Source organism: Chrysoperla carnea, chromosome 5, assembly GCF_905475395.1.
Source record: "Chrysoperla carnea chromosome 5, inChrCarn1.1, whole genome shotgun sequence".
Lineage (NCBI taxonomy): Eukaryota > Metazoa > Arthropoda > Insecta > Neuroptera > Chrysopidae > Chrysoperla > Chrysoperla carnea.
In genome coordinates, this window is record NC_058341.1 from 5669322 (window position 1) to 5697268 (window position 27947).

At 29.9% G+C, this 27947-nt stretch overlaps 1 protein-coding gene across 11 annotated transcripts; it reads left to right on the top strand.

Moving 5' to 3' along the window:
- Positions 1-376: 376 nt before the first annotated feature.
- On the top strand, positions 377-26998 carry LOC123300733 (pregnancy zone protein-like). 11 transcript variants are annotated; one of them, XM_044883366.1, is made up of 19 exons: positions 377-564; positions 1554-2082; positions 2243-2500; positions 2825-3040; positions 3119-3298; positions 3684-4001; positions 5218-5496; positions 5839-6117; positions 6474-6537; positions 7967-8177; positions 16586-17020; positions 17137-17219; positions 17290-17562; positions 17821-18059; positions 18176-18458; positions 25485-25855; positions 26008-26236; positions 26385-26732; positions 26845-26998. In XM_044883366.1, exons 1-18 carry the CDS (start codon positions 485-487, stop codon positions 26708-26710), a joined length of 4653 nt encoding a protein of 1550 aa, XP_044739301.1. In that variant the 5' UTR covers positions 377-484; the 3' UTR covers positions 26711-26732; positions 26845-26998. The 11 variants fall into 11 exon arrangements, with proteins under 11 accessions (XP_044739301.1, XP_044739300.1, XP_044739299.1 ...); XM_044883365.1 differs by lacking the exon at positions 7967-8177 and adding an exon at positions 8555-8768; XM_044883364.1 differs by lacking the exon at positions 7967-8177 and adding an exon at positions 9250-9469.
- Positions 26999-27947: the final 949 nt, after the last annotated feature.

Here is a 27947-nt window from a genome sequence, read left to right on the forward strand (position 1 = left end):
CCTGAAATAAAATTTTATAAAAACAAAACAAAAAGTTAGTGAATTATTTGTTTTGTACCAATAAAAATTTTTTTCAAAAAATAAAATCCCACTTAATAGATGTGTGGATTTTACATACATAATACGTATAAATAATTATTCATAAAACTATACATATATAATAAAAATATAAACATGAATTCAGAATATTATATTTACCAAGTGTAGACTTGAGAGTTAAGATCTTTTATAAGGTCGCCGTAGGTCATTTCATTTGGCTCTTTGAAAGCTATATAATCACAAAATAATATAAGAAAAAATATTTATCATAAAGTTTTTTTTTTATAATACGATTATAAGAATCTATATATAAATTAATTTGTTTATAATTTTATAATTTAGTATTCATTTTGTTGTTGAACTGATCTCTGCATTCGTTATAATATAAATGAGAAAAGATTTCAAAGTGGTTTTCAGTGTTTTTAGGCTTTAAACTTTAGTAAAAATGTTGCTAAAATTAATTTTTGTGTTTACATTTGTGATACAATTATATTTGACAAATGCCGAAGAATTGATAACACCTGAGTAAGTGTTTAGTAAATTTTGATTTTTTTTTTGTTCATTCTTGTAAATACCGGTTTTATTTTTGTTTACAATAAACATGTTAAGTCACGGACACCGCAAAGTGTTTATGAAATATGAGAAATGTTATAATGTTCCCGTTATGTTGGAACGTTTTGTAAATTTAATTTTAATATATGTTTACCTAAATTTTGGGTAGATTAATCTTTGTCTTGTTACTAAGCTTGTAAATTTTTGGCGAAAAAAAATGGTTGAATTGTTTTACAGATATCTTTTCCTAAACTTTATTAAACGATTTATTATTGATACTAATTCCATTTTAAACAATCCGAAAATAAAATGAATCAGTTCTTTGGAAATTTTTGGCTTTGGCTATACACAGATTATATGGTACTAATCGATAATATAAGAATATTCCAAGGTTAAGACGTAGCTTAAAGTTCGTAAATGGGCAAAACGGGCTGTGATGTGAACGGGCTATTTCCAAAAAGTAATAATCTTTGGAACCGTAAGGTAGAAGAAAAGTTCAAAGTCAAAAAATGTCGTTTTTTTCGGAAATAAACAAATATTAGTTATATATGAACCATTTTTTCGGCGGTATGAAAGTACCGCACCGCGTAAGAGATTAAGAAAAGTAAATAGAAAAGTATATTTGTTGGCTCTTCATATTGTTATTTTGTTATATTCTTATGATTTTCTATCGAAATCGGATTTAGTTTTAGTTTCTATAATTTTTCTGAGAGATTTTATATCGTTATGAAAACTTTTTCCAAGGACGCGTTACAAAACTTTGATCTATTTTTTAGTGAGATAATTAACCGGGTGTAATCGATAAAACTTATTTTTCAAGTTTCAAGCATATTATGCCAACTTTTATTTTTTGCTCGATCAATGCGGTTACTGCATACCTACAAACTTTTTTTAGCATATTCAATACCAATTTCTATCCCGTGGCCGTATAGATAATTTCTAATTTGTTTTATTAATTTTAGCTACTTATTTCTAACACCAAAACAATTAACAGTTAATTCAAATGAAAAAGTATGCGTAGCTGTTTACAATACCTCATCAACACCAGCGAAATTCGATTTAGAATTAGTAGAATCTAAATCGAAAAAAGTATTAACATCACTCAAAGATCAAGATCTTACCGAGGATGATAATATCAAATGTATATCCATTCAAATACCCGAAACTTTAGATAGTGATGGTTTAATTAAATTAAAAATCAGTTTCCCAACATCAACTCAATATGAGACAATAAAAAATTCAAAAGAAGTTCGAATTAATACATCCCCCAAAGTTGTTCTCGTGGAAACAGATAAAGGTGTTTATAAACCGGGACAAGTTGTTAAATTCCGTGTATTAACAATTGATCAAGATTTGAAACCTGTACGTGATAATATTTCTAAGATATGGTTAGAAAATCCATCGGGAATACGTATTGCACAATGGTTAAATGTATCATCGAATAATGGATTTGTTCAAGAAGAAATTCAATTATCGTCAGAACCACATTTGGTAAGTTTTTTTTCTAATTTTTTTTAAATAGCGGCAACCTTCATTACATCGAAGTTATAAGTATTGCAGTTATACAATAAAGTAGTATAAATTTCGATTATTATTAGCGAGTAAATTTACGAGGTTTCCTAAAAAAGTAATTGTATCCTTTTTATTTTAGGGAACATGGAAATTATTTATACAAGCATCAGAAAAATCAAACCCTGTAACAAAAACATTTGAAATTAAAAAATATGTTCTTCCACGTTTTGAAGTGACCATTGATCATGAATCAAACATTTTAAATGATGCTGAACAGCTTGAATATAAAATTTGTGGAAAATACAGTTATGGAAAACCAGTTCAAGGTGAAGTGTCTGTTAAAGTAAATACCAAAGTTTGGTCGAGATCAGAAGAGTTTGAATATAATAATCTTACGGTAAGAATTCAATTTTAAATTGTAGTATGCATAAAAGAAACAAGGGAACCTTTCTCTTTCTGGCGCAACAAAATCAGGATCAATCGAGATCCTTTGTTCTCGAATCGACAAATCTTGAAAACGCCTATTGCTTATAATGTATGTATACAGGGTGTTTTTTTTAAGTTGACATATGTTTGAACTTGAAAAATAAGTTTTATCGATAAAAATGCTTCAAGCAATAATTTTTGGATGTGTAGGCGCAATTTTACTATATAATTTATTTTGTGCTGCTATTGTTATTTTAGATTCTGTTTATTTTAAAGTCTGAATTTATTTTTGTAGTTGGAACGTGATGGCTGTAAACTTTTAACAATTCCATCCAATGAAATCATCAAAAATAAGATATTAGATGAAATTTTTATAACCGCTTCATTAAAAGAACATGCTACGGATCAAATTGAAAATGTTACCGTTCAACAAAAAGTTTTACGTAGTGAATTTATTATTGATTTTGATACGACAGCGTATACCAAATTAAATGTTCCAGTTAAATTGCAGGTAAGTTCGAAATTATACAAAATTAAGAGGGAAAATAAGATGGAAATTAATTAATAATCAATTTTTCTTTGTTGACAGTTACTTGTAAAACATAGCACAAATGAAACACCAGCCGTAAATCAACCTGTGGACATTTGTCGTCGTACATACTATCCAGATTATACAACAACTTGTGATGCGTTTAAAACTAATGGAAATGGTGTTGTACAATTAATTGTACCACCAGGTGGTGAAAGAGAACGTCGTTATAATTTAGAGGTAAGAATAATCCGTTAAATAATAGACAAGCCTTTGTCGAAACTAGATAGCTAAAGCGTTAAAACATAAGAAATTTTAAGCATAGAAGATATCCTTGTGAACTTACGAACTAATTCGCTGTGGCCACACTTCGCTGTGGGACATTATGGTTGCAATAGATAAGAAGTAACAAGTAAATAAATCAGACTTGGATATATTTGAAAATACTCGATCATCCACCCCCTATTCTTCAACCCTCTGGTGGTTAAATATAGGTAAAAATCATCCTCGAAGCAGGTTATACATCGCGTAAAAATTTGAGCTCAATCGATGCAGAACTTTTTGAGTCCATAAGCAATACACAATCGAACATAAAAAAATTTCTTATTATTGTTTTTTTTTCTAGGCTTTAATAGCTTACAAACCAAAACCAAAATCATTAAAAGAAGAACCAACAACAACAACAGAAGCGACCACAACAAATTCTGAGTATGGCCACTTTTATCCAAGTCCAGGATATCAACAATTAATTTATAATACAACACAATATATCCATTTTCAATCGTGGTATTCACCATCGAACAGTTCTATTGAGTTAATATCAAACGATGACGAACTTGTTGTACAGTGTGGTTCAAAGAAACGTTTTAATGTATTCTTTAATTTACCAAGCGATGGTGAAGAGAATGATGAAACCATAAATAATTTGAAATTCACATATATGGTATGTTTTTTTTTATGAATGGTTTTAATTGTGATAGGGTTTTCCAAAATATAATGAAAATCATTTTAGCTCCGGTGAGAATAGCTCATTTCTTCTGCGAATTTCAGTCTGGACTTAAGTCTCGTTCCTTCCTAAGATTGCCGAATTTCATTCTTGGAAGAGGGATCACAAACCGGGAATATCTTGTGGATACCAAATACCAAATTTAGGAAATTTTCAGTTTTATGCCGATTTTCCAATAAATGGGCAAATAAAAACAAAACAGATATTTGTGTCGAAAAAAAACAAAACTGCTCCTTTTCACACACTTTTTGAAGACTGCAATGTAATGGCCAAAAAGTTTCAGTTTTGTTTTTGTTTTTCACCAAAACTCAACTGCCCGTTTAGTGGAAAACCGGCATTAGCCATTAAAAATCCGCTGCTTCCTGCATTATGGATGGCTTTTTGTCTTTTCCAATCCACAGTGGTGGATTATTCATCCGCCCACCCCGTTTTCTAGTCCTCATAATCCATCTCGGGACCCTTTAACGTATTATTTTTGAGTTTTGGGAAACCCTATAAATAATAGTTTTCAATTCATTAATATGTTATTATAACTAGAATTTCACAAATTAGTAACAATTTTTCTCTTTAAATTAAATAGTTAATATAAATTTATTAATATTTATTTATTTAATAAAACTTCAAAATATTCGATTAAATAATTATTAATAAATTTCTTAATAATATTATTAAAATTACAGTAAACTCTCGATCGATTTTCCATGACATTAGCTGTAAAATTCCACACGAAATTCAAAATATATTGATTACACCCGGCTTTGCCCGTATTAGTTCCATAAATTTCTATTATTATTGCCATAAGTTATTATTTCTTGAAAAGGTAGTTTGAAAGCTATAACTTCACGTGAAAATTACCCGGTTACCTTCTGGGGGTAAAGTTGGTATCTCAATATATCGTTAGAAACCCCCCCCCCCGCTTTTCGCCCTCCTCCTGCCGCTTTAGTACAAAGTTTGAGCTTGTTACCGATGGGTCAAGTGATTTGGCAGTCCGCTCCCGGACCATAAGTGATAAAAGCTCTGCTATTTTGTTTTTGTATTTTGTTTTTGTTTGCTATTCTATTTTTGTAGAAAGAAAAGTGAAAATAGGAAAAACAAGATAATCGAAAGTTTAACTGTAATATAGAATTAAAATTTAAAATATGTATTTTTATAGATTCAATCACGTGGTAATATAATTAAATCAAAAATAATCACATCACCACAAATAACTAAAATTGATGATTTCTCCACTATTGATAACATTCTTGGAATACCAATATTAAATACTACGGAAAATGATTTAAATTCAACATTATATAAATTTGATTTAGTTATTGATATCGATGCTGATATGTCACCAATAGCGAATTTATTAATATTCTATGTTCGATCGGATCGTGAAGTTGTCTCAGCCTCAACAACAATTAAAATACAAAAATGTCTTAAGAATAAGGTAAGTAATTATTGATCAATATGTATATTTATGTTTATACCGAATAGGGGATCGGACTAAATTTTCTTTATCACTTCGGATGAAGAATTCTTAGGTCAGGAATAGAAAAGAGAACTTGGTTTTTAAAAATCTTTACTAGTAAGTCTTGGTTAATTACAAGACGAGATATTTAGGTGTATAGATTAAAACCTACGCCCAAAAATATTCCAGTTACCGGTCTTACTTTAAGGTCGTAGACTTCTTAATAGTGAGCTTATACCTAGTGCTCTCAAATAATTCCAGAAAGTATACACTGTCAGCAGGACTTTTCGCCCAATAGTGATAATTTTTGTGTATGTTTAGGTAAAAGCAAATTGGAATTCCGAACAAGTATATCCTGGTGAAATGACAACATTAAACATCAAATCATCACCGAATGCTGTCTGTTCTGTGAGTGCTGTCGATAAAAGTACAAGCTTTTTATCAAAATCATCAAAAATTACAAAATCACAAGTCTTTAATGATGGCTTAAATCAATTCAAAATTGATGAAAACACTCAACCGCAACAGAAGAATACGTTGATCAAATGTGGAGAGAACGAATATGCAACTTATGATTATGATGCAATACAAGCTTTTGAAGTAAGTTCAGACATCCTGTAAGAATCATAAATAGTTCTATAATGTGTTGTTTCTAAAGAGTTCCCTATAAAGTGAAAAATCCTAACCAATTATGTCACGCTTAGAAATATTGATGCTACAAACAAAATTTTGGTATAGGTATTCATAAAATCACCTAATTAGCCCATTTCTGTTTGTACGTCCTTCCGAGAGTTCGATAACTTAAAAACGTATTTCGAAAATTAACTCAATCAAATATTTGTTTTCACTTGTTTCTTAGAAATTTTCTGAGTTGCTTCCCTGAAGGTAGATGAAAGCTTTTCTTGGTGTTAGATTTATTTATCATTCTAATAGAAATTATTTACTTTTTTTTTTAGAGTTTTGGAGTTATGTTAATGACTAATTTATCCGTGGAGACTCGGCCATGCAGACAATATTACAGTAAGTGCCTAAACAAAATATCTCTTTACAGATCGGTGTTTAGCCCGAAAAATTTTTATGGCAATTTAGTTTTTTTTCTTCGCACTTTGGTTGTGTGAAAAATTAATAATCTGTGTAAGGATTATGATTGTACTTGTCTGTAAAGCTCGATGCAATTTCGATTTCCGATCTTTTTTAGAATTATTGTTTGACAAATTGTTATCGATTTATTTGTGTTATATACAAATCGAAATCGCAATTCATTTTTCGGACTGAATATCAGTCTAATAAATTTGTTATAAAAGCTCTTTTTAGAACATATTTTACTATTGAATGCTTTCTAGGATTTTTTCCTCGTATTGTTGGAGGGGGAGGCGAAATAATGCAGAGGCCGATGGTAGCTAATAGGGTACATTTTAAAAGTGTTTTTCGCTTTAGCCCTAAAAGACGACTTAGTACTAAATCGCCTCAATCTGTTCATAATAGTAATGAAATTTCACAACAAGCGGTAACAATTCGAACATATTTTCCAGAAACATGGCTCTGGAATTCAATCAAAACCAAGTAATTACCTAAACGAAGCTTTTGTTTAATTATTCGTAATAATAGCTTAGAAAAGGGTTCTTTTATCTAAAGAAAAAACGCTAACCTTTTAGAATTAAGATTTGGTTTGCACAGGTGAATTTTTGCAGAGATGAACTTAAATAATTTTTCCGGCCCCTTTAAAGTCGAAATTAATTAAGTTTTTCATGAACTGTGAGATAAATATTTGAAAATTAAGTAAATGTTTAAATTGAATTATCACTTCCACATAGAGCAAAAAGAGCGCAATATTGGACAGGATTTAAGGCGGATTGTATGTGTGAATAAATGGAGGTCTGTGCAAATAATAAAATACCTCGAAATCAATCAATAGTAAAATATGTCACCAAATATAAGGATGTACCAATAAACATTTTATCGAACTTTTTTACAGCTATTGTGTTGATAGCTACATCCTTTATTTGAAAATCCCTAATTAGGTATATTTTGTATTGAACGTTTTTATAGATTATATCAACGCCCTAATAATTAGTACATGACCACCGATACTGTTTCATACGACGAGAGCTCCTGGAAGACCAGGAATTTTTTCAGGTTTTAAAGGACACAACGAATATAGATTTTGACAGTACCTCAGGAACAGAATTATGAACATATTTTCCAGAAATTTCAAGTAAAAGGATATCTCGTTCGGGGAGTACACTACTGTGTAGAGAATGACATTTTGAGTCGAAGAAAGAACTTTTCTACTTAAACTTTATGCTTTTTAACACTCTGTTATTCGAATAAGGTCATTACGGGATATCTTTGACATGGTCGATCATTCTTCTAGAATAGTTATAAGTGCTTTACATTCGATGATTAATCGAAATGTACGATAATTTCTTAAGTTATTGAACCTTTTTAGAATTTATTATGCATTCTCTGGCACGAGGACCTGAACTAGATGCACCACGAACAATTTTTGGTGGACCATTATTAGTTAATCGTCGTGTTATGGCTAGTCCTTCTGGAATACGACCTCAATACCATTCTAATAATATAGAAATTTCGCAAACTTCCGCAACAATTCGAACATATTTCCCAGAAACATGGCTTTGGAATTTAATCAACATCAAGTAATTTTACGAACTAAATTTTTTATTTCATGAAGAATTAATTACTCAAAATAATTGCTCAAAAATTAGGTATTTTTCTCGATGCCTCAAAAAAAGAGGATTCTCGGAAAAAAAGATAGCATATTTTGCTCGTATGTTATCGCTTGATTAATTTTATTTGTATTTCGGCGTCAAGAAAATTAGCTGTGTGAATTGAGCTATGTTTGTGACTGGGGCTGAGGTTAGAGGCTCGACAGCATCAATATTACGGGGCATCTTTGATATGATCGATTTTAGAATAGTTATAAACGTTTTACTTTTTTTTTTTCTACGCCTAGAAATTTTAGATATCGTTCGATAGTTGTACGATAATTTCTTAAGTTATTGAACCTTTTTAGAATTTCTACCAGAGCTTCGAGGACCTGGACTAGGTCGACCACGACCCTTGGCTGTTGCTTTTCATGGACCATTATTAGTTAATCGTCGTGTTATGGCTAGTCCTTCTACAATACGACCTCAATACCATTCTAATAATATAGAAATTTCTCAAACTTCCGCAACAATTCGAACGTATTTCCCAGAAACATGGCTTTGGAATTTAGTCAACGTCAAGTAATTTTACTTAAATTTTTTATTTCATGGAATTACTCAAAATAATCGTTCAAAAATTAGGTATTTTTCTCGATGCTTCAAAAAAAAAAGAATACTCGGAAATAAAAGTGTTTTTCTGGAGTAAATAGCATAAGTTGCTCGTATGTTATCGCGCTTGATTAATCTTATTTACATTTCGATGTCAAGAAAATTAGCTGTGTGAATTGAGCTATATTCGTGATTGGCGATTGGGGTTAGAGAAACGATAGTGTCGTAAATAGACAGATCCACTGAATTTCGCGACAATATTTAAAAAATGTTGGAATACCCAACGTTTTGGAAGTTTAAAATAGCTGATAATATATTCTTCGAAAACATTAAATTGTGAGATATGTATTATTAATAAAAAGTGTATAAAAGTTATTATAAATTATAAAAGTTAAAAACTTTTAAATTGTAAGAAATAGAAGAAAAATTCACTTTTTATTCTGATCGTTTATAGTCATTGCACCAATGGCATTGCCAGGTGCGCCACCTCCACAATTTTACACTCCAATGTTGGGTGCACACCGACCGATGTTTGCCTTTGCTTCGGCGGCTGGATCTCCAGGTAGACCCGGAATGGTTTTTAAAGAAACAAATATAAACATCGACAATTCTCCAGCAACCACATTACGCACATATTTTCCAGAAACCTGGCTTTGGAATTTAATTACTACCAAGTAAAAATAATATTTTAGATATTTCTTATCTTCATAATCGATTACTCAGAATAATAGCAAAAGTGTTTAATTTTTTCTTTATATCTGTTTGAAAATCCTAAAAAACGTTCGTTAATTATTATTTCTCTGCGTGTATTATCATTTCCCTAAAATTTTTTGACATGTTCATTTGAAAATTTTTAGTTCATCATCCAATTTTAATGGACATACCATTTGGACCTGGGGCACAACCAGTTCCTGCTTTAGCTGGAGGAATACGTCCTATAGCACGACCTGTAGAAGAGGTTTCTAGAGTTTCTGACAGCGTTGAAAGTATTTCATCCATGAAAATACGTGCATATTTCCCAGAAACGTGGCTTTGGAATATAATTTCCACCAAGTATAATATTTTATTCGAATTTAAATCTTTTGTGGTTTCTCTTTTGGATATTTGTGCTATCAACTATTTTCGCTTTTTCTGAAAATTCAGTAGTAAAATGCATGGTGTTTTCTTCTAAATAAATTTAGTCGTAGGTTTAATTTTCTTTGCTTAGTCCACTTACATTTCATTTTTTAATATTTTAATAATTTAAAACATGACATGTTTCGTCTAATATAGACATTTTCAAACCATGAAATATATTTCAATCATCTTGGTTTATATATCATAATTCTTATGACATATTTTACTTCACAGTTTGAAAATATCTATATTAGACGAAACATGCCATTTTTAAATTATTAAAATATTAAAAATAAGTGGACTAAGCAACGAAAATTGAAAGTTTTATTTCTTCAAATCCTAAATTATGGAGTTTCACAAAGTAAAGCTCTCTACATGCCCTAAGCCCTGGATGTTCAAACTATTTCGAGAGTGAAAAGGGTTTATTACAAGGAGAGGTGAAGAGGATAGGCGGAATATTGTTGGCAATGTCAATCCTTATATTTTTTATTGCCATTTTGGAGAGAGTTGGGTCGTATTTGATTTCAAAATGGTGTAACTTTTTTTTCTTATTCTCTATCTTGCGATTTTTCAAGATCTTCAATTCGCCGATGTGGTTGGTCATGATGATAAAATACTTGGGGGCGGTGGTGGACCAATTATACCACCACGGAGACCATCTGCTTCTCGAACAAAAACACTTCGAACATATTTTCCTGAAACATGGCTCTGGAATCTACTTTCCACTAAGTAATACATCCGATTTTTTTTTTTTCGTTATTTTGCGATAATTTTTATTACTAATATTTGGTAATGTTGAAATTGGAAAATTATTCCAAAAATTCTGGCTTTGGAATACTATATTTGCAAAGTATCTTAAATTTCTATCTATTTGCTTAGCAAAATTATTGAACCCAGAAAAGAACGTTCAAAAGTAAAATAAATTGTTATTTCCTCGAAAAGAAATATTAAATTTAATAAGATTTTCTGTAACTCTTAATTCTCTTACATTGAACGATTTGTTGAAGGTTCTTGGGACGGTGCTTTGGCTGACAGAATAGTTGGTGGTCAACCAATATTATTTTCCGCTGCTGTACCACAGGGTGCATTTTCTGGAGGATTTGGTGGAGCAGTTTCTTCTGCATCCTTTTCTGATCAAAATATTGATCCCTTAACAGAGACACTTCGAACATATTTTCCTGAGACATGGCTTTGGAATTTACTTTCCACAAAGTAATCTATTAGAAATATTTCGCCCTTTTTTAGGGCGTTCTTTATCTTTTTTAAATACTAACATTTGGTAAAGGTAAAATTGGGATTCGGGGAAAAAACTTGAATGACAATAAAAAACGTTCAATAACGGAATTTTATTAGGATTTTTTTATTTTCTATTAAATGACAATTTTATTTTTTAAAATAGCATTAATTAAAATTCTCATATTGGACGTTTTTTTTAAGGACCTTGGGAGGACGAAAGATTTGTCGATTGGGCTGATCGTGGAGATATTATTATTAGCAGTCCAGCTTCATTTGAATCACATACGGAAAGTTTAGCTTATCCGGAAATGTCAGGAGATATCGGAAATAACAATGTTGATATTCCTTTATTAGGAGCAATTCGAACTTATTTTCCAGAAACATGGCTTTGGAACTTAATTTCCACTAAGTAATATATTTCTGTCTAAACTTTTCCTATTTTTACTTTTTTTCACTTCATTCTTAATTTTCGATTCTTTATAAGTAACATATTTGGTGGTCGGATTACTAGAAATTAGAGACCATCACCCTAAAAAAAAGCGTCGGAGGTCAAAATGGAAAAATCTAATAAAAAACGTTCAATAGTAAAATATATAAAATTTTCTATCCAAATTGGGATTTCTTTTAATAAAAAAGTGGTTTAAAATGATAATTTTCACATATACTTTCATTTTTCAGAATCATATAAATTTTTTAAATTTATTTTTTAATATTGAACGTTTTTCCAAGGTCCTGAGAGTGATGGTCTTATCGATATTCGAGAAGAGGTTCCATTTGCAGCGGGATTACCAGTAAATTCTGAAAACAATGTTGATCTTGATACTACTTTGCCAGATAAAGTTCGAACATATTTCCCAGAAACATGGCTTTGGAATTTGATTTCCACTAAGTAAAACAATTCACGAAATTTCTCTCTAAACAAATCTAAATTTTTAAACTTATTAGAATATTTCTTCGATTATTATTTTATTCTAACATTCTTAGGTCTGGTAAAAGTTTTAATACAGAATGAATGCTTTTGAATGGTTTAGGAAGGTGATGGTGTTGCTTTTCTTTTTTAGGAGTCGCAAAGTTGATCGCAAAGTTTTGAAACTGAAGTAAAATCTTAAGAAAAACCGTCCAATTTTCGAATGTTTGTTTACTAATTAATTTTTTGATATTGAATGTTTGGTTTAAAGATTATACTTGAATGATTTTATCAATATTCAAGATCAGGTTCCACTGTATGTAGAATATTTTCCAGCTTCGATTAATTCTCAATTCAATGTCGATACAGCTTTAGTAGAAAAGTTCCAACCAATTTTCCAGAAACATAATACTTCTATTTCATTTGGTTATACGGTTTTAATATAGAAAGATATATCACTTTTGTTGAGCTTCGAAAATATTTTCTAGAGACATCGAATTAATAGAATTTCATTCTTTTTTAATTTTTGTTTTCGTTTGGTACATTTTCATTACTGACTTTAGAAAAACAGAAACTACTACGGTGGAGTTCCTAGAAAAAAAAAACGTTCAATAGTAAAATAAATAGAAATATCCTAGAAAATAGATTTCATATGAATTTATAATTTTTTTATACAATTATTTTCTGATTTTGAACGGTTTTTTTTTAAAGGTCCTTGGAAAAAGGGTGTTTTGTATCGACCAGCTCTTGCATTTGCGGCAGTACCACAAGCTGCATTTGCCGAATCATCAATAGGAGTTGGAGAATATTCTGCATCGTCGTTTATATCTGATGATAATGATCAAAGCCTTTTACCAATAACAATTCGAACATATTTCCCAGAAACCTGGCTTTGGAATCTTATTTCCATTAAGTAATATATATTCTTTTTATAATATTTGCGGTTTAAAGAAAAATGTTCAATAGTCAAATATATAGGTTAAAGAATTTTCTTTTACGGAGGCCCAAACTCGTTTTTTTTAGGGTAATTTTTCTGGTAAACCCATTTAATAACTAAGAATTACTTATTTCGAAGGAGGAAATTGAGATTTAAAAATTAAACTTTTTTTTGAGTCTATATTTTAGCTTTGAAATTATTTTGTAGGTGACTACGAAGATGTAGATGATGGTTTGAGGAACGCTATGAGGCATTCTTCACAAAATGCGCACTCTTCACAGGGTGGGGCTAGTATGTCTGGTCGAAGATTTAGCATATTTAATAGAAAAGCTATGATTTCTGAAATCATTTTACCATTAGTAACAATTCGAACATATTTTCCTGAAACATGGCTTTGGAGTTTGATTTTAAAGTAATAATAAAACTGTTAAATTGTGAAAAAAAATTCCAAAAAATATTTGGAAAATCGCTTGAATTTCTGAATGATCGTATCATGGTTTTTATGCCAATGTGTTTCACTGTTTAAAATTTCTTTGCAACCGCATTCAATGATCATTTAAAGCTATATAGACGAAATGACCCTAGGGCCTGTTTCATTCACTTTTTAAAATTTCTTTGAAACCATTCAATCATCATTTTAAGCTATTATTTTTTCAATAACTTTAATTTGACATATACTATACCATTTGCATGTAAACAATTGAAAATTAGTCATATTTTAATGAAAACGCATGATTTATTGCAAATCCCTGCCAATATAGACAAAATGACCAAATATTCAATATGTAAGGATTTTTCCAAACGGTGGCTCAAATTTGATTTAAAATCCGTTTTTATTAGAGTAATTTTTCTGGAAAACACATTTAGCAGAGAATTACTTAAATTAAAGCGATGGATATCATTTTTTTGGGTTTATATTTTAGCTTTGAACATTTTTTTTAAAGGTGGCTTAGCAGATGTAGATGGTATCGTTTTAGAGATGGCAAGTGTTGATTTTGTGGATGATGGTGAAGAAAGAACCGCAGTTTTTCTTGATTCTGATAACGTAGCAATGGAAAGTAAAGTTATGATTTCTGAGGGCACTTTACCATTAGAAACAATTCGTGCATATTTTCCTGAAACGTGGCTTTGGAATTTGATTAACATGAAGTAATAATAAAAATTTTAAATTTTCATTTAAAAGTAGTGTCTAATCTAAATTATGAATAAATTCCAAAAAGCTAATGGAAATTCGCTTGAATTTCTGAAAAATCGTATAATAGTTTCCAATACCAATCTGTTCATCCACTTGGCAACCAAGCAATGATCATTTTAAACAGAGTTTAGGATAATACGAGTAATAATTTCTATAAAGGCAGTTTAAATAAAGAACTATTTTGTTCTTCGAGATAAATTTTCCACCGATTATCGACCGGTACCATTACCCTTGTGGAAATAAATCTGTTCTGGAACTCTGGAAGAATACTTAATTTGAAATTCAGAAAAAATACTATGTGAAGTAAAACTATCTCTGGAAAAGTCAGAAAAAGTCTGAGACTCTTTCGGAAAAGAAATATTCTTCTAAAGTTCTTAGATGTTGTAATTCGCGATAAATTTTCCATCGTGTACCGACCAGTACCATTTTCTTCGAGGGTTATAAATCAAGATTGAGAAATCCAAGTCGTAATTATATATTAGGCTTTGCAATCTACTTCTTAAGCGTTTTTCCAAATTCTTATAGTTTTTATAAAATAATAATTGGTGGTGGAATTTAGAAGAGTTTTAAAAATTAGGAGTTCTTATTTGAGCTCAATAATACGCTTACGAAAAAAAAAAAAACAAAAACAAAAAACTCCACAACAAATGAAAGAAGAAATTCTTCAAATTAGCTGATTTTTTGTTTGAAATAGAATTTCTTTTCGCCGAAGAATCTCAGAAATATAATATCAGCTAATTTAACCGAATCTCCTTCATTTGTTTTTACTTCTTTTTCGTGGAATTTTTCTATCTAAATTTTCTTTATTTCTATTCTTTTCGTGTTTTTCTCAAATACTTGCATGTAACTTAATTTGCTTTTCGATATATTCTAAGCTAAATTGTTTGATGCATTTTCTAAAGCTATTATTTTGAGTAATTTTATTGAATAATCCAATTAATTTAATTTTTTTAAAGTATAATTAATGTATTTTTTTAAATGAAACTTTTTTTGGTATGTGTACTTCTAAACAACTGAACCGATTTTGATAAATGAGCTGCAGTTAATGTACAAGGTTTACAGATCGTTCTTTTTTCAACAGTTTCGACTTGGAAACTAAATACTTTGAAAATGTTCAATAGTAAAAATTTTTTTTGTGCTTTTCAATTTTTAAAATTGTTTTTAAGGTGATGAAGAATATGACGCTATGCCAGATCAAAATGTGGAAAATCGTTCGTTTTTAATGTCTACAAATTCGTTAGTCTTTTCTGGAAATGCTTTAAATAACCCATCAACACCGACGACAACAATTCGTAACTATTTTCCAGAAACTTGGCTCTGGAACATAATTTCTACAAAGTAAAGGCTTTCCCAAAATGATTACCTTGCGGCTAGTAATATAGGAGAGAAGAAAGTTGTTTGATCCGATGTGATTTTATTGATTATAATAGAAAGTGTCCATAGTTTAATGAATTTATTCTTGATATCAAAATATTACAAATAAATTCGAAAACGACTTCGTTCGGGACTACAGTCATTACAAATTTCGCTTATCACTTCGAATTTATGTCGAATCTATCGGGTTGTTAAAAAAATGTTTCGACCAAAAGTTGTCGCCAGAACATTTTTGTATCTAAACAGTTTCTGGCAGTATACTATGGGAAGAAATTGGTCTAAAACTGTTGGAGATAATCTGTTATCTGGGGTGTTATAATTTTGACCTCTATGTGTATTTGTCTGTCTGTCTGTGGCACCGTAGCTACGATTTGAATTCGGTTCTTTTTTGAACGATAATTTGATAGAGTGTTCTTGGTTGTGTTTCAAGAAAATCTCAGGGAGGGGGGCAAATTTCACTTGTTCATAAAATATCAACTTTTGTTCAAAACATTTCTTTGAAAAACGATATCGATTTTCATTAGCCAAACAATATTATTTAGGAGAATAGCTCATTAATTACACTTTGGATCAAAAAACTTCTTCGAATATTTTGCTTTTGTCCGTTTGTGATCATTCAGACATCTAAATACCATTAGAAAAAAGATCAATTTTATTAATTTCATTTAATACGTAATAAATAACACGGGCTAAGTAAATAAATGTTCTAGGACAATCCCACTAAAATTTTCGCTAAATTCGATCTAACGCAAACCTTGATGTATCATTAACTATACTAAAAAAAGTTTCATTTTAAATGTAGTCCAAGTTCGATGTCTATTAGCGCATACATTGTCATTGTAGTACAGATAAAAGAAAATCGAATAAATCGCTCACTTTTTGCTAAAACCTGGTAGATTATGTTTCTTGGGTGTTAAATTTCTAGGGATATTTCTATCGAATGTGCGCTAATGGACGTTAGGACAAGAAAAATTTTGTACCTAAAAATGAAAAATTTTAAACTAATTTTGTATGAAATTTTCCAGTGAAAATGGTCATGGAAAATTAAATGAAAAAATTCCAGATTCCATAACTGAATGGATTACAACGGTAACATGTTTATCGGATGAAGATGGTTTAGGTATTGCTACACCAACACAAATCCGTGGTTTTAAACCATTCTTCGTTGATTACATCACACCATATTCGTTTAAACGTGGTGAAATATTACATTTAAAAGTTGGATTATTTAATTATTTAAATCAAAAGTTACCAATTAAAATTACTTTATATAATTCGGATGGATTCGAGTTGGTTGGTGATCAAAAATCACAGATTAATGCGTGCGTTGATAGTGATTCAAATATTGCTGAAATATTTATGATTAAGGCAACGAAATTAGGGGATGTTAATGTTACCGTTTCAGCTGAAGTGGATAAAGATGCTAAAGAATGTGAAACTAATATTTTAACTGATTATCGGTAAGCTTTTTTTTGTTATTTTTAGCGAATTGGCGCCGACTTGCCATATTTATCAATAGCCGCGTTATTTTTTTCTCGGTTTATTTTCTTTTATTAAAATATTTTGTTATTTTCAGAGATGTAATCGTTAAACCAATTAAAATCGAACCAGAAGGATTTCCAATTGAAATTTCCAAATCAACATACGTTTGTCCAAATGGTAAAAAAATTTTGCTCTTAAACTAATAAAACCCAAAAATATTTAACCATTTTTTTTCGATATTCTATAGATTATGCAAACAATACAAACGTTCGACGTGTCTGGGATTTAACGTTACCAGAAAATTTGGTTGCCGATTCAGCTCGTGCTGTCGTATCAGCAATTGGTGATATAATGGGAGCAGCCTTATCGAATTTAGATAGTTTAGTACGTTTACCCATGGGTTGTGGTGAACAAAATATGTTATTGATGGTACCCAATTTACATGTGCTCAATTATTTGAAATCAATTAAATCTGATAATGAGAAATTAAAGGATCAAGCCTTAGCGTACATGAAAAAAGGTAAGCCATTTTTTTTAATGTCAAAAGACGGCGCACGCAATGTCTTGCAAAGTTATTTCTGCAAACCGAGCTGTTTTGCCTTCTTTTGAAGCAGCTGAAACTCGCAATGCAGAGCAATCAATTCAACTTTCGTTGGCAGAAAATCCGCTGTAGGGTCTAACTTTTAAAAATATGCAAAATAAATTTGACTGAATTCAGCAAAACAATGTAATTATTTTATATGAAAATTTCTAATAAATATTTTGTCCAAAAAAAAAGGTTACGAACGTGAACAAAGTTATCGTCATAAAGATGCTTCGTTCTCTGCCTTTGGTGAATCCGATTCGGAGGGTTCTTTATGGTTAACATCATTCGTAGTCCGTTCATTTGCCCAATCACGATTCCACATGTATGTTGATGAAGAGAAATTGCAAGAAAGTATGGATTGGATTATTAGCAAACAGTTGGAAAATGGATGTTTCCCAACTGTTGGATTAGTCTTACATAAAGAATTATTGGTAAGATTCTTCGCCTATTACTTAAAATAGGAAAACTTTTTATTTATTTTGACGGGTGATTTTTGGAAGGCAATTTGGAACTTGAGGCCTAAAATACTATTTTGTTTCTTTTACAGGGTGGCTTACAAAGAGGTGATTCAAATGCTGCCTTAACTGCATATGTTGTTATATCTCTATTAGAAACTGGTTTAGAAATTAAACCGGCTGTTTTGGAACAAGCTACATATTGTTTAGCATTCGCTAGTAACAACGAAAGTGAAGGTGATACTTATACGATGGCGTTAACTGCGTATGCATTATCTTTATTGGATAAAAGGAAGGATGCTAAAGAAGTTTTACAGAAATTAGTGAAGAATGTTAAATATGAAGATGGTGATTTAGCTTATTGGACCAATGATGGTAAGTTTTTTTTATTAAAAATTTATTTTTGTTATATTTCTATATTTTTAAACAATTTCCTGGAAAACAAATTCGCCAACTCTTAATTCGAAAGATACCCAGAAGGTGTAAAAACTACAACCCATGTTAAAATTAATATTAAATTGTCTCAATTTTTTAGTCCGATTAAAAAGAAATCTGGTACTTACAGGGCTAAGTCAACTAGGCAATGCTCTTAAAATATTGTAAACTAGGCAATTTGTATGACGTAAATGTAATAAATTGCCTTTAAAATATCCTAAAGTGGGCAATTTATATGATGTAAATGTACTAAATTCCTCTAAAAATATCGTAAAAGCGTCAAAAACCAAAGTTTTTTTATGTTTTCTTTTTGGTAAAGCGTCGTAAGGTAAAAATTTTTTTTCATAAACAGAATCTGTGATAAATTTTCTTCATCTACTACTACGACGCCTAGCCAATGCGGGGCTCTTAGGAAATTGCCTACTCTGTCTAATGGTTAATTTGATTCTGGTCATTACTATGAATCCTTTTCCTATAGACTCTGAGTTATGTAGACAGAAGAATCGTTATCTAAAATTAACAACAATTTGAACATTGCAACTAAAGAGTTTTGAAGTTATGGCAGACAATCAGACGAAACTAATTAGTCTTTATAATTGAAGTTTGAATGTGCTAATTGGAAAACAATTTTAGTAAACCCAAACCCAAACTCTTTGAAGTGTTCTCCAAAAAACGTCTACTTTATATTATCATGACGAAAACTAAATATTTGATTTTCTAGTTTTTAAAATGAAGGCCTCATTCCATTCTAAATTTGTTTCTGAATAAAATTTCTGTCATATCAAAACGCTTGCTTCATAGTTTCTTAAATTCTTTGTAAAGCAGTGTAAATTATGGACTGTTTGATCATAGTTTATCTAAAAATTTACCAGGCATAAATTCTTTCAAAATTGACCTTTTTGCACTTGAATATTTGCATACGAATATTTAACTAATCCTTAAAAACTGTTATAAACCCAATGGGTGGTTTATTTTTCAACAATATTCAAAGTCCTCTTTCAGCTATATTAGATAAAAATAACAGTACAGTAAAACCTCTATCAATTAATTAAGTTTTGTTTCCTTCTCCCATAAGAATTACAAAACTACGAATTGAACATTCGGATAATCAAAGATAATAAATGAGAACTCTAGAGTTTTTTCAAATTAAAGTTCAACTTTATACCAAATTTTCTAGATCAATTTTTGTATTATATAATGACTATGAATTAGCTAATAGTAATTACCCTTTTAGATATGCTAATAGATCGCGACCAATTTGATCTATTGTACCTCTTTTGCTTCAAAGGTGTTTCAGAAATCCTACAGCTTTAACAAACTTTAGGGTTTGGAGTTATTTGCAACAAGTTCAAAATTTTTGCACGAAGTACTCCTTAGGTACATAACGAGTGTTCCCGTCAAATTTTTCATTGTGCTGGGCCTCAAATTGATTATAAAGTCAGTTTATTTTGTTGTTATTCTGATTTATTTTGAAGGGGGGTTCACTCGATCTCAATAGTTTTAACTTGTTTAAAAACTCTAAAATTGAAACAATAATAAAATGTTTCGTTTGCGTTTTAATTTATAGAAGTTTTACTGTTTTTCACTTTTATTAGATAAGGATAAGAATAATTTTATATTACCTACAAATTTTTACCACTTTTTGGATTAAAAATTAACGTTACTTGATCTAGTAATAATTTTAGTCAGTATACCTAGATTTTCGGTAAGTTTTAAAGGATTTAGGAGAGGTGTGATCATTTATGAGTCACAGTTTTATCTTTAAACTAGTCTTAGTAAAAATCATTTCAGTTTTATTCGTTTTAAAAAAGTTTTTCTGTGTATAACATTTTGAATTATTGTTAAGTGACTTAAAACAACGTGCAATTAATTTGTAATTTTGAAGTTCAAGGTAAGTGAAACATTAAAATTTATTCAATTTTTTAAATTAATTTTTTCTGCTCTATCATTCACAAAACGCTGTCTTTAAATGAGGATTTATTGAGAAAAGCGTATTAAATCATTGTTAAAATAAACTGGACCAAACAAAACTTATTTTTGAAAAAATATACGTAACTTCAAAATGCTTGAAAGTTGCTATTGTTAATGTGTTTTTTAATTACTTTTTTTTTTTTTAAATTCAAGCAATTTATGTTTCTTTTCCGACGACTGACTTGAAAAAACTCGCACTTGAAACATAGCTAAGAAGTCTTCTCACTAAATTACCTTTCAAAAGCAACAAAAAAATCCAAATCGGTTCATACGTTTAGATGCTACGATGCCACCAACAGATAGACAGACACACATAGCGGTCAAACTTATAACACCCCTTTTTTGATTCGGGGGTTGATTATTCTAAAAAACGTGAATTTTTGAGAACGTCCTTAATGGAAATCAAATTTGACGGACCGTTTTTCAAGCGATATATCTTTTGCATGCGTATTTTAGAACTCGAAAACTGTGATTGAGAAAAAGATTACTGCCTCGAATTTAGATGCCATCGGGCGAATATAAGCCAGGATTTTCAATTTTCAAAATATATATATTCATTTCAAATCAATAGAGCAGTATAAACAGAGTATTTAAATTAATTAATTAATAATTTTGTTTAATTTTAGAATGTCAACAATGGATTTAAAACAACGTTATTCAGCGTATGAGAAAACGATTGAAAATATGCGACAATTTTTAACAATGACCCTCCCGTGGGCCAGCGATGAAATTGAACAATGTATTACCGATATGTATGAATTATTAACAAATGTACAAAAATATGAACAATTTGTTTATGATCAAGATTTACAAATTAAACATTTACAACATAAAAATAATGAATATAAATTAATTAATACCGAACGATTACAAATTTACGATGAGTTAGAAAAACAAATTTATCATTTAGAACGAACTAATCAAAATTATAAAGATGAACAAATTTTATCTGAACAATGTATTAAACAACTTCACGAGATTGTTGAAAATTTAGAGCAAAAATGTTTAAACTTACAAATGGAATTAAATAATAAAAATCTCGAATTACAATCGTTAAAAAATTCTGAACCAAGTTCGATAAATCAAAATATGGAAAATTTAGAACAATTCGAGAATTTACAAAAAACTTTAAACGATTTAAACGTGGAATTAACACAGAAAATCGAAGAAAATCAAAATTTAAAATCAAATATGGATGAAATTTATCAAGATTTTCAAATATTAAACGAAAAATATACAAAATTATGCGAGGAATTAAATGAATCACGTTGTATATGTTCGAATTTCAGCGAAATTCATGAAGAAGTTATTGCGAATAATATGACATCCTTAAAAGATGAATTATTAGATGTAATCGAATTTATCGATAGTGGAAATGAAGATGATTTACCGTCGACTTCGTCTCCAACAAGTTTTCCACCTGCAACCCAAACAATTGAAGTTCAAACCGATGTAAAATTTGGACCCACAACTCAAAGTATTGAAATTCAAACTGATGCAAAATTTGTTTGTTATATTGCTGAGAATAATACAAATTTAAGTGTATTCGAGACTACGGATAGTTTAATGAAAATACCTCGTACACAACGAGTTTACGAAATTTTTAATATATTACGTCGAAAATTTTCGAATAAACAACGTAAATCCATCGGTATTAATACTGATGTAGCATCGAATATGTTTTCAATGGAATTAGGGAATATTACAGTGGAATGTGATAATGCAAGTAAGAATAGGGTGGCGAAATGTTTGAATCAAGCGAAATTTGTTAAGAAAATTGAAAATGATGGGAATATAGCAACGGTATCGGCACCAAATTCACCGCGACGTATTTGGAAAAAATTATCGTTACATAAAACTACTGAAGAAGTTAAACCAATGATTCCAACGACATCGAACGTAAAAGAAACGATAAATAAATTGAAAAAATTAGAATTATCGTATGCACAAATTGTTAAAAAGTCTTTTTAGCATGAGTTTTAAGTTTAGTTTAGTTTTATTTCTTTTATTTATTGAAAAAATTTGATTTTTGTATTTTGTAAATATTTGTATCGAATAAAAAAAGTTTGTACAATTTATTTTTGGAACATTATTCACAGTCGAGTAAATGAAGGTATTTACTCGTTTTGTTTGAAATTGAATTCAGAAAAAACCCCTTAAATAAGTTTCACCAACCTCGAAAACCTACAGGACAATATTTCTTTAAAAACATATTTGATTTAATCGAGTTTTCTTATATCGGAGTCCAAAGGGAGCTCATAGATAATGATTGAATTTGCAGATTCTGATTCAGTGACCCCGAATCGACTAGAAATCTATACTAGGTGCGAATCTTGTAGCGATATATTAGGTGGTATTTTAGAAACCATATATTAATTTCTCCAAATTTTGAGAACTCGTCCTAAATCCTATACGCATAGCAATTTCTACGATCCATTTCAGACAGTTCGATTTTTTGATAAAACTATCGTTTTTGCTAAGTTTTAATAGTCTTAAATACAGCCCTGCATTGGTAACGAAATAAAATCTTCAAAATATAAAAAATAATACAAAAACTAATAATCCTTTGTACCAAATTGTTGATCCAGATTAAAATTATAACAAGTTTTATGGCCCTCCCAAATTTTATTACCCTTCTAATAAAAATATACCCCTAAAATTTTAATACGCTACCTTTAATAAAATCTACATGAGGTATCATTTAAAAATAACACCTGACAAAAATTTGATGCCTCTCCCCCACTTCAACAAAAAGGTACAATCTTGTTTAAACAGTTTTTGAATCGAACTTCCTAAATACTTACGTAACTTACCAATAAACATATTTTTTTGCAAAACATTAATCACACCATAAAATTTTTATTTAATAAAAAATGTCGTCGAACAAGACAATTCGAAAACAACAATATTTATACGACATGGAAAAATTTTTAAGTGACGAAGCATGGTCGAATGAAGAAAGTAAAATGATCGCACAAACATGTTCAGTTTTATTATCGCAAAACGAGAACGATAAATTATATATCGATACATTAATGGAGGCAATTCATAAATTACAAGCACAATTAGCGGAAAAAGAAAATGAAAATTTACAATTGCATGGTATATTAAATGAACAGATTGAGAAAATCGTGTGCGATATCAAAAGTTTAAAAAAATCATGTTTGCAGTTAGCAACCGTTGTGATTGGTTCTGATACTGATAATTGTTTTAATAATTTATCAACGATTATCGATGATTTAGAAAATAAAATATGTACAAATGGTTTGTTTAATTTTACAAATGATGATCAAACAAATGAAAACGTAAGTAATCAACAAAAAACAAATGAATTTACATCATCATCGTCATCGAATCAACAAAAAACAAATGAAGTACGAATCATTGAAGAATTATATAAAACAAATGAATTTAATCAAGAAAAAACAAATGAAGTAGAAGCTTTAAATCAACTCTTAAGACAAGAAAAACACAAAACAAGTGAATTAAAATTAGAATTAAAGCAATTAATAAATGAAAAATTAAAATTAGAGCAAGAACTTGAAAGTTTTTATCATATAAGTGATGAATCAATCACAACCGCAACAGAGGAACTTGAAGAAGAAGATATTCCAGTATTCGGTGATGAAACAATTGATTTCTTTTGTACAAAATACAAGGAAGTTGTTGCTGAAAAAAAGAATTCACTCCGTGATGAATTTGAACTATGTCGTGGACGTAAAAGTGACGAAGAATTAAGTAGTGAAAGTGGAAAAGGTTCAACATTAGTTCCGGTTAGCTCACAAACAATTAATACAATTGATGCAAGTGTTCAAACTGATCGAAATTATTTATGTATCATAGAAAATCGTAATGATTCAACTAGAAATGAACCAAATAGAAAAAAATCGAAATTTTATAAACTTTTACAATTGTTTCGAAAACGTCGTGATAAATATTTTGTTACAAGTGAACATTGTATACAAACGGAAAAATTAAACGTCGAATATAGTAATATTCATGAAATACATGAAAATAAGGAACAAATTTTATCCGTTATAAAAAATATACCGAAAATTACGTGCAGTCCTGGTAAAATGAATGAAAAACAAGAGGCTTCGAATGAAAAATTATTATCAGAATATACAGAAATTTTATCAACAACAGATTCAGAATTTTCAATTGAGAATGATGAAAAATCGGAAAATAAAAGTTTATTACGTAAATTTCTTAAGAAGAAGAAAGATAAGAAATCAATATTGGAATTTGATTATTTAAAACAATCTGAATCGAAAAAATCAAAAGTGAAATTATTATCGGTTTTTAAAAAATCGAAAAACAGTTCGAATACTGATGAAATTGAAATTTTTTAATTTTTATTTATAGTTTTTAAGACATTTTTAATTTAAGTGACAAGTTTATTAATATTTTAAATAAATTAATTTATTCCTGAAAATAATTCTTTTATTATTAAGTTTTTATTTTAATTTTCAGAAAAAGTAGACGTGTTCATAGGGCGTAAATGTAATAACTAATTTTTCCAGTGCTTTTCTGGCCAGTCTTAATTTTTACACCAGAACTTCTTACTATTAAACACCTTTAAATCCATTCATCTTCTAATATTTAAATTTTTTGATTCACAGATTATATTGGCTCGAATTAAAAATCGAAATTACATCATATGCCATTTTATCTCTCTTAAAATCAAATAATCAGTCCTAATTTTAACACCAGCCAGTCTAACTGTGGCTACGCCCTTGGAATTATTTCAATTTTATGCTTTTTTGGTTGATACCTTCAATTACCGCAATTTAATTCTTTACAGGATTCTCTTACTAGCCCTTTTTAGCGAATGAACTTCACAAATATCTTCTTTCGCCTCAATCACAACTCCCTCCCTCGCGCCTGTTATTTTACAAAACCGCGCTTCCCGAAAGAATAAAAATGTTTAAACAAAGAACTTCACTCTAAAATTATTTTGCTAACTTTCTAACATTTGTAATTTTTGTTTCACAGATAGTACCGCACTTGAATTAACCATCGAAATTACATCATACGTCATATTATCCCTTTTAAAATCAAATCGTGATGATTACAAGCTATTAACATACAACGCAATCCGTTGGTTATCGTCTCATCGTAACGAAAAAGGTGGTTTTGTTTCAACACAAGATACAATCTTAGCTTTAGAAGCGCTAGCTAAATATGCAACATCGCTACAAACTGATAAGGATACGAATTTAAATATAACTGTGGCAGCTGCTTCATTATCGGATTCCATTAAAATCGATGAAAGTGATAAGCTAGTTTTGAAAGAAGTGATGTTACCATCTTTACCAACGTCTGTTGCGCTTGAAACTTCTGGAGATGGTTGTGTTTTATTACAGGTAAGCATGGGAATTGTCAGGAATTTTTTCCCAGATTGGGAGGTAAATTCCGAATTCAAGCAAAGTTTTGGCTTAAAACCTTCCGAAAATGTTTCGGGTACAGGATCCCAAACTGTTGATCCGTAAATTTAAATGTTTTTATATGATTTCAGAACACATTGAAATATAATGTACACTCCGTTGAAGAATCCGATGCATTTGGTATCGATATTCATATCGATACGGCACATTCGTCCTGTGAAGTACAAGATATCAAAATCTGTACATGGTATAAATTTTCTTCGGACATATCAAATATGGCTGTGCTAGAAATCAATATGGTATCAGGTTATGAACCAATTGAATCATCTTTAGAAAATCTATCAAGACAAAATAATCCAAGTAAGTTTTAAAACAAGCCCAAAATTACAATTTTTTTAAAACCTGCCAATAAGTGACGTATGAACCAATAGTAGCGTATCCTATGTCATCAATTAGCCGGCAATTATCCATAGACACCAATTTTTTTTTAATGTTTTATTTTTTACAGACTTCAAACGTTTTGAAAATGAGAAAAAGAAAATTAACTTATACTTTTCCGAATTAACAAATACGCACACATGTGTTTCATTCCAAGTAACACAAACAATTGTTATTGAAAAGCGGGTACCAGCAGTTGTAAAAGTTTACGATTATTACCATCAAAAATTACAAGTCTCAAAGGATTACAAATTGGAAAAAACATGCCATTTACCAGACGTGCCACATTCAGAACATGGAGAACATCTTCCAGAACCCATGGTAGTCGTTGAACGTCAAGAACGTTCGGTTTCAAATATCGAAGAATTAAAATCATTTACTTCAAAGGATTATTAGAAAATTTAAAATATCTTGCAAGGTAAAGAAATAATTTTCACTTCATTATTCTGACATGTAACCGAGTCCTGGGGAAAATTTCGGAATTCGGAATTAAGAATATTTGAGTAATAAACAAATTTTTTTTCTGCCAGGTCTGGAAGGTACAAAATTTAATTATACCATCAACAATCAAATATCGTTGGTATAATTTAGATAATGGAATCCATGGAATTGGTACAATGGAATCAACAAGCCAGAAGAAATTTAATAATATAGATTTTTTTATAATTTGTACCTACTTTTAGAACTTAAATAATTATTTATTTTGTAACAATTATTGTTTTGAATTTTACATTATTGATATTTTTATTGTAAAAATAAATAAAAATAAACATAACAAATTGTGGTTAAATTTCATGCTGTTGGCGACAATCCGGTTGCGGTTGACAACCGACACAATCTGGGAAGTACATATAACATTCCATATCTGCTGGACAATAATGATCTAAGCATAAATCACTTTCAATCATACACGATTGAAATGCTGCGAACAAAAAAGTACAAATTGTATTCAATTGGAAAATATTTATCAAATACTGGGAGCACAAAAATTCGTGCTTTTTTTATACAGATTCGATTGAATTTATTGATTTATTGAATTTCAAACATATGTAAAAAGAACTCTGTATACTTGGTTCCAATCTTTCAAACGATCACAACGATCGTCCCATAAATAATCCATATTTAAAAACATCACAGTGTCTAGAGTTTGAAACCAATCGGAGTTCTCCGGTTTTCCGTAAGAGCAAGGTTTATGGAATCCTGTCTATATAAATAAATATACGTACTTTCTTCCATACAAATTCCATTTCTACAGCATCCTCCACAACATGCATAATTACTTGTGCACTAAAAAAATAATTATATTTAAATTATTCAAATGTGGGAAAAAATCTTTTTGATGCAAAATATGTTAATGCACAAAATAAGGTCTGATTGATCCTAAGCGAAAGCACCGATTTTAAAAGTTAGTTTGATCAAGAGTGTTTTTAGCCATGTTTGAAGAACATAACCATTTTTTTGAAAACCACTAATTTTGGGTCATTCTTATTCAGCTGTGATGTCAATTTTTCGCTAGCTATCACATATGTGCTTAATTCCGGGACCAGGCCTCCACATTCTTGAAATCTAATAGAGCTAGGTTAATTTTGACCATAAATTTGAAAAGTATGGCCCAAATTTAGTAGGATTACAT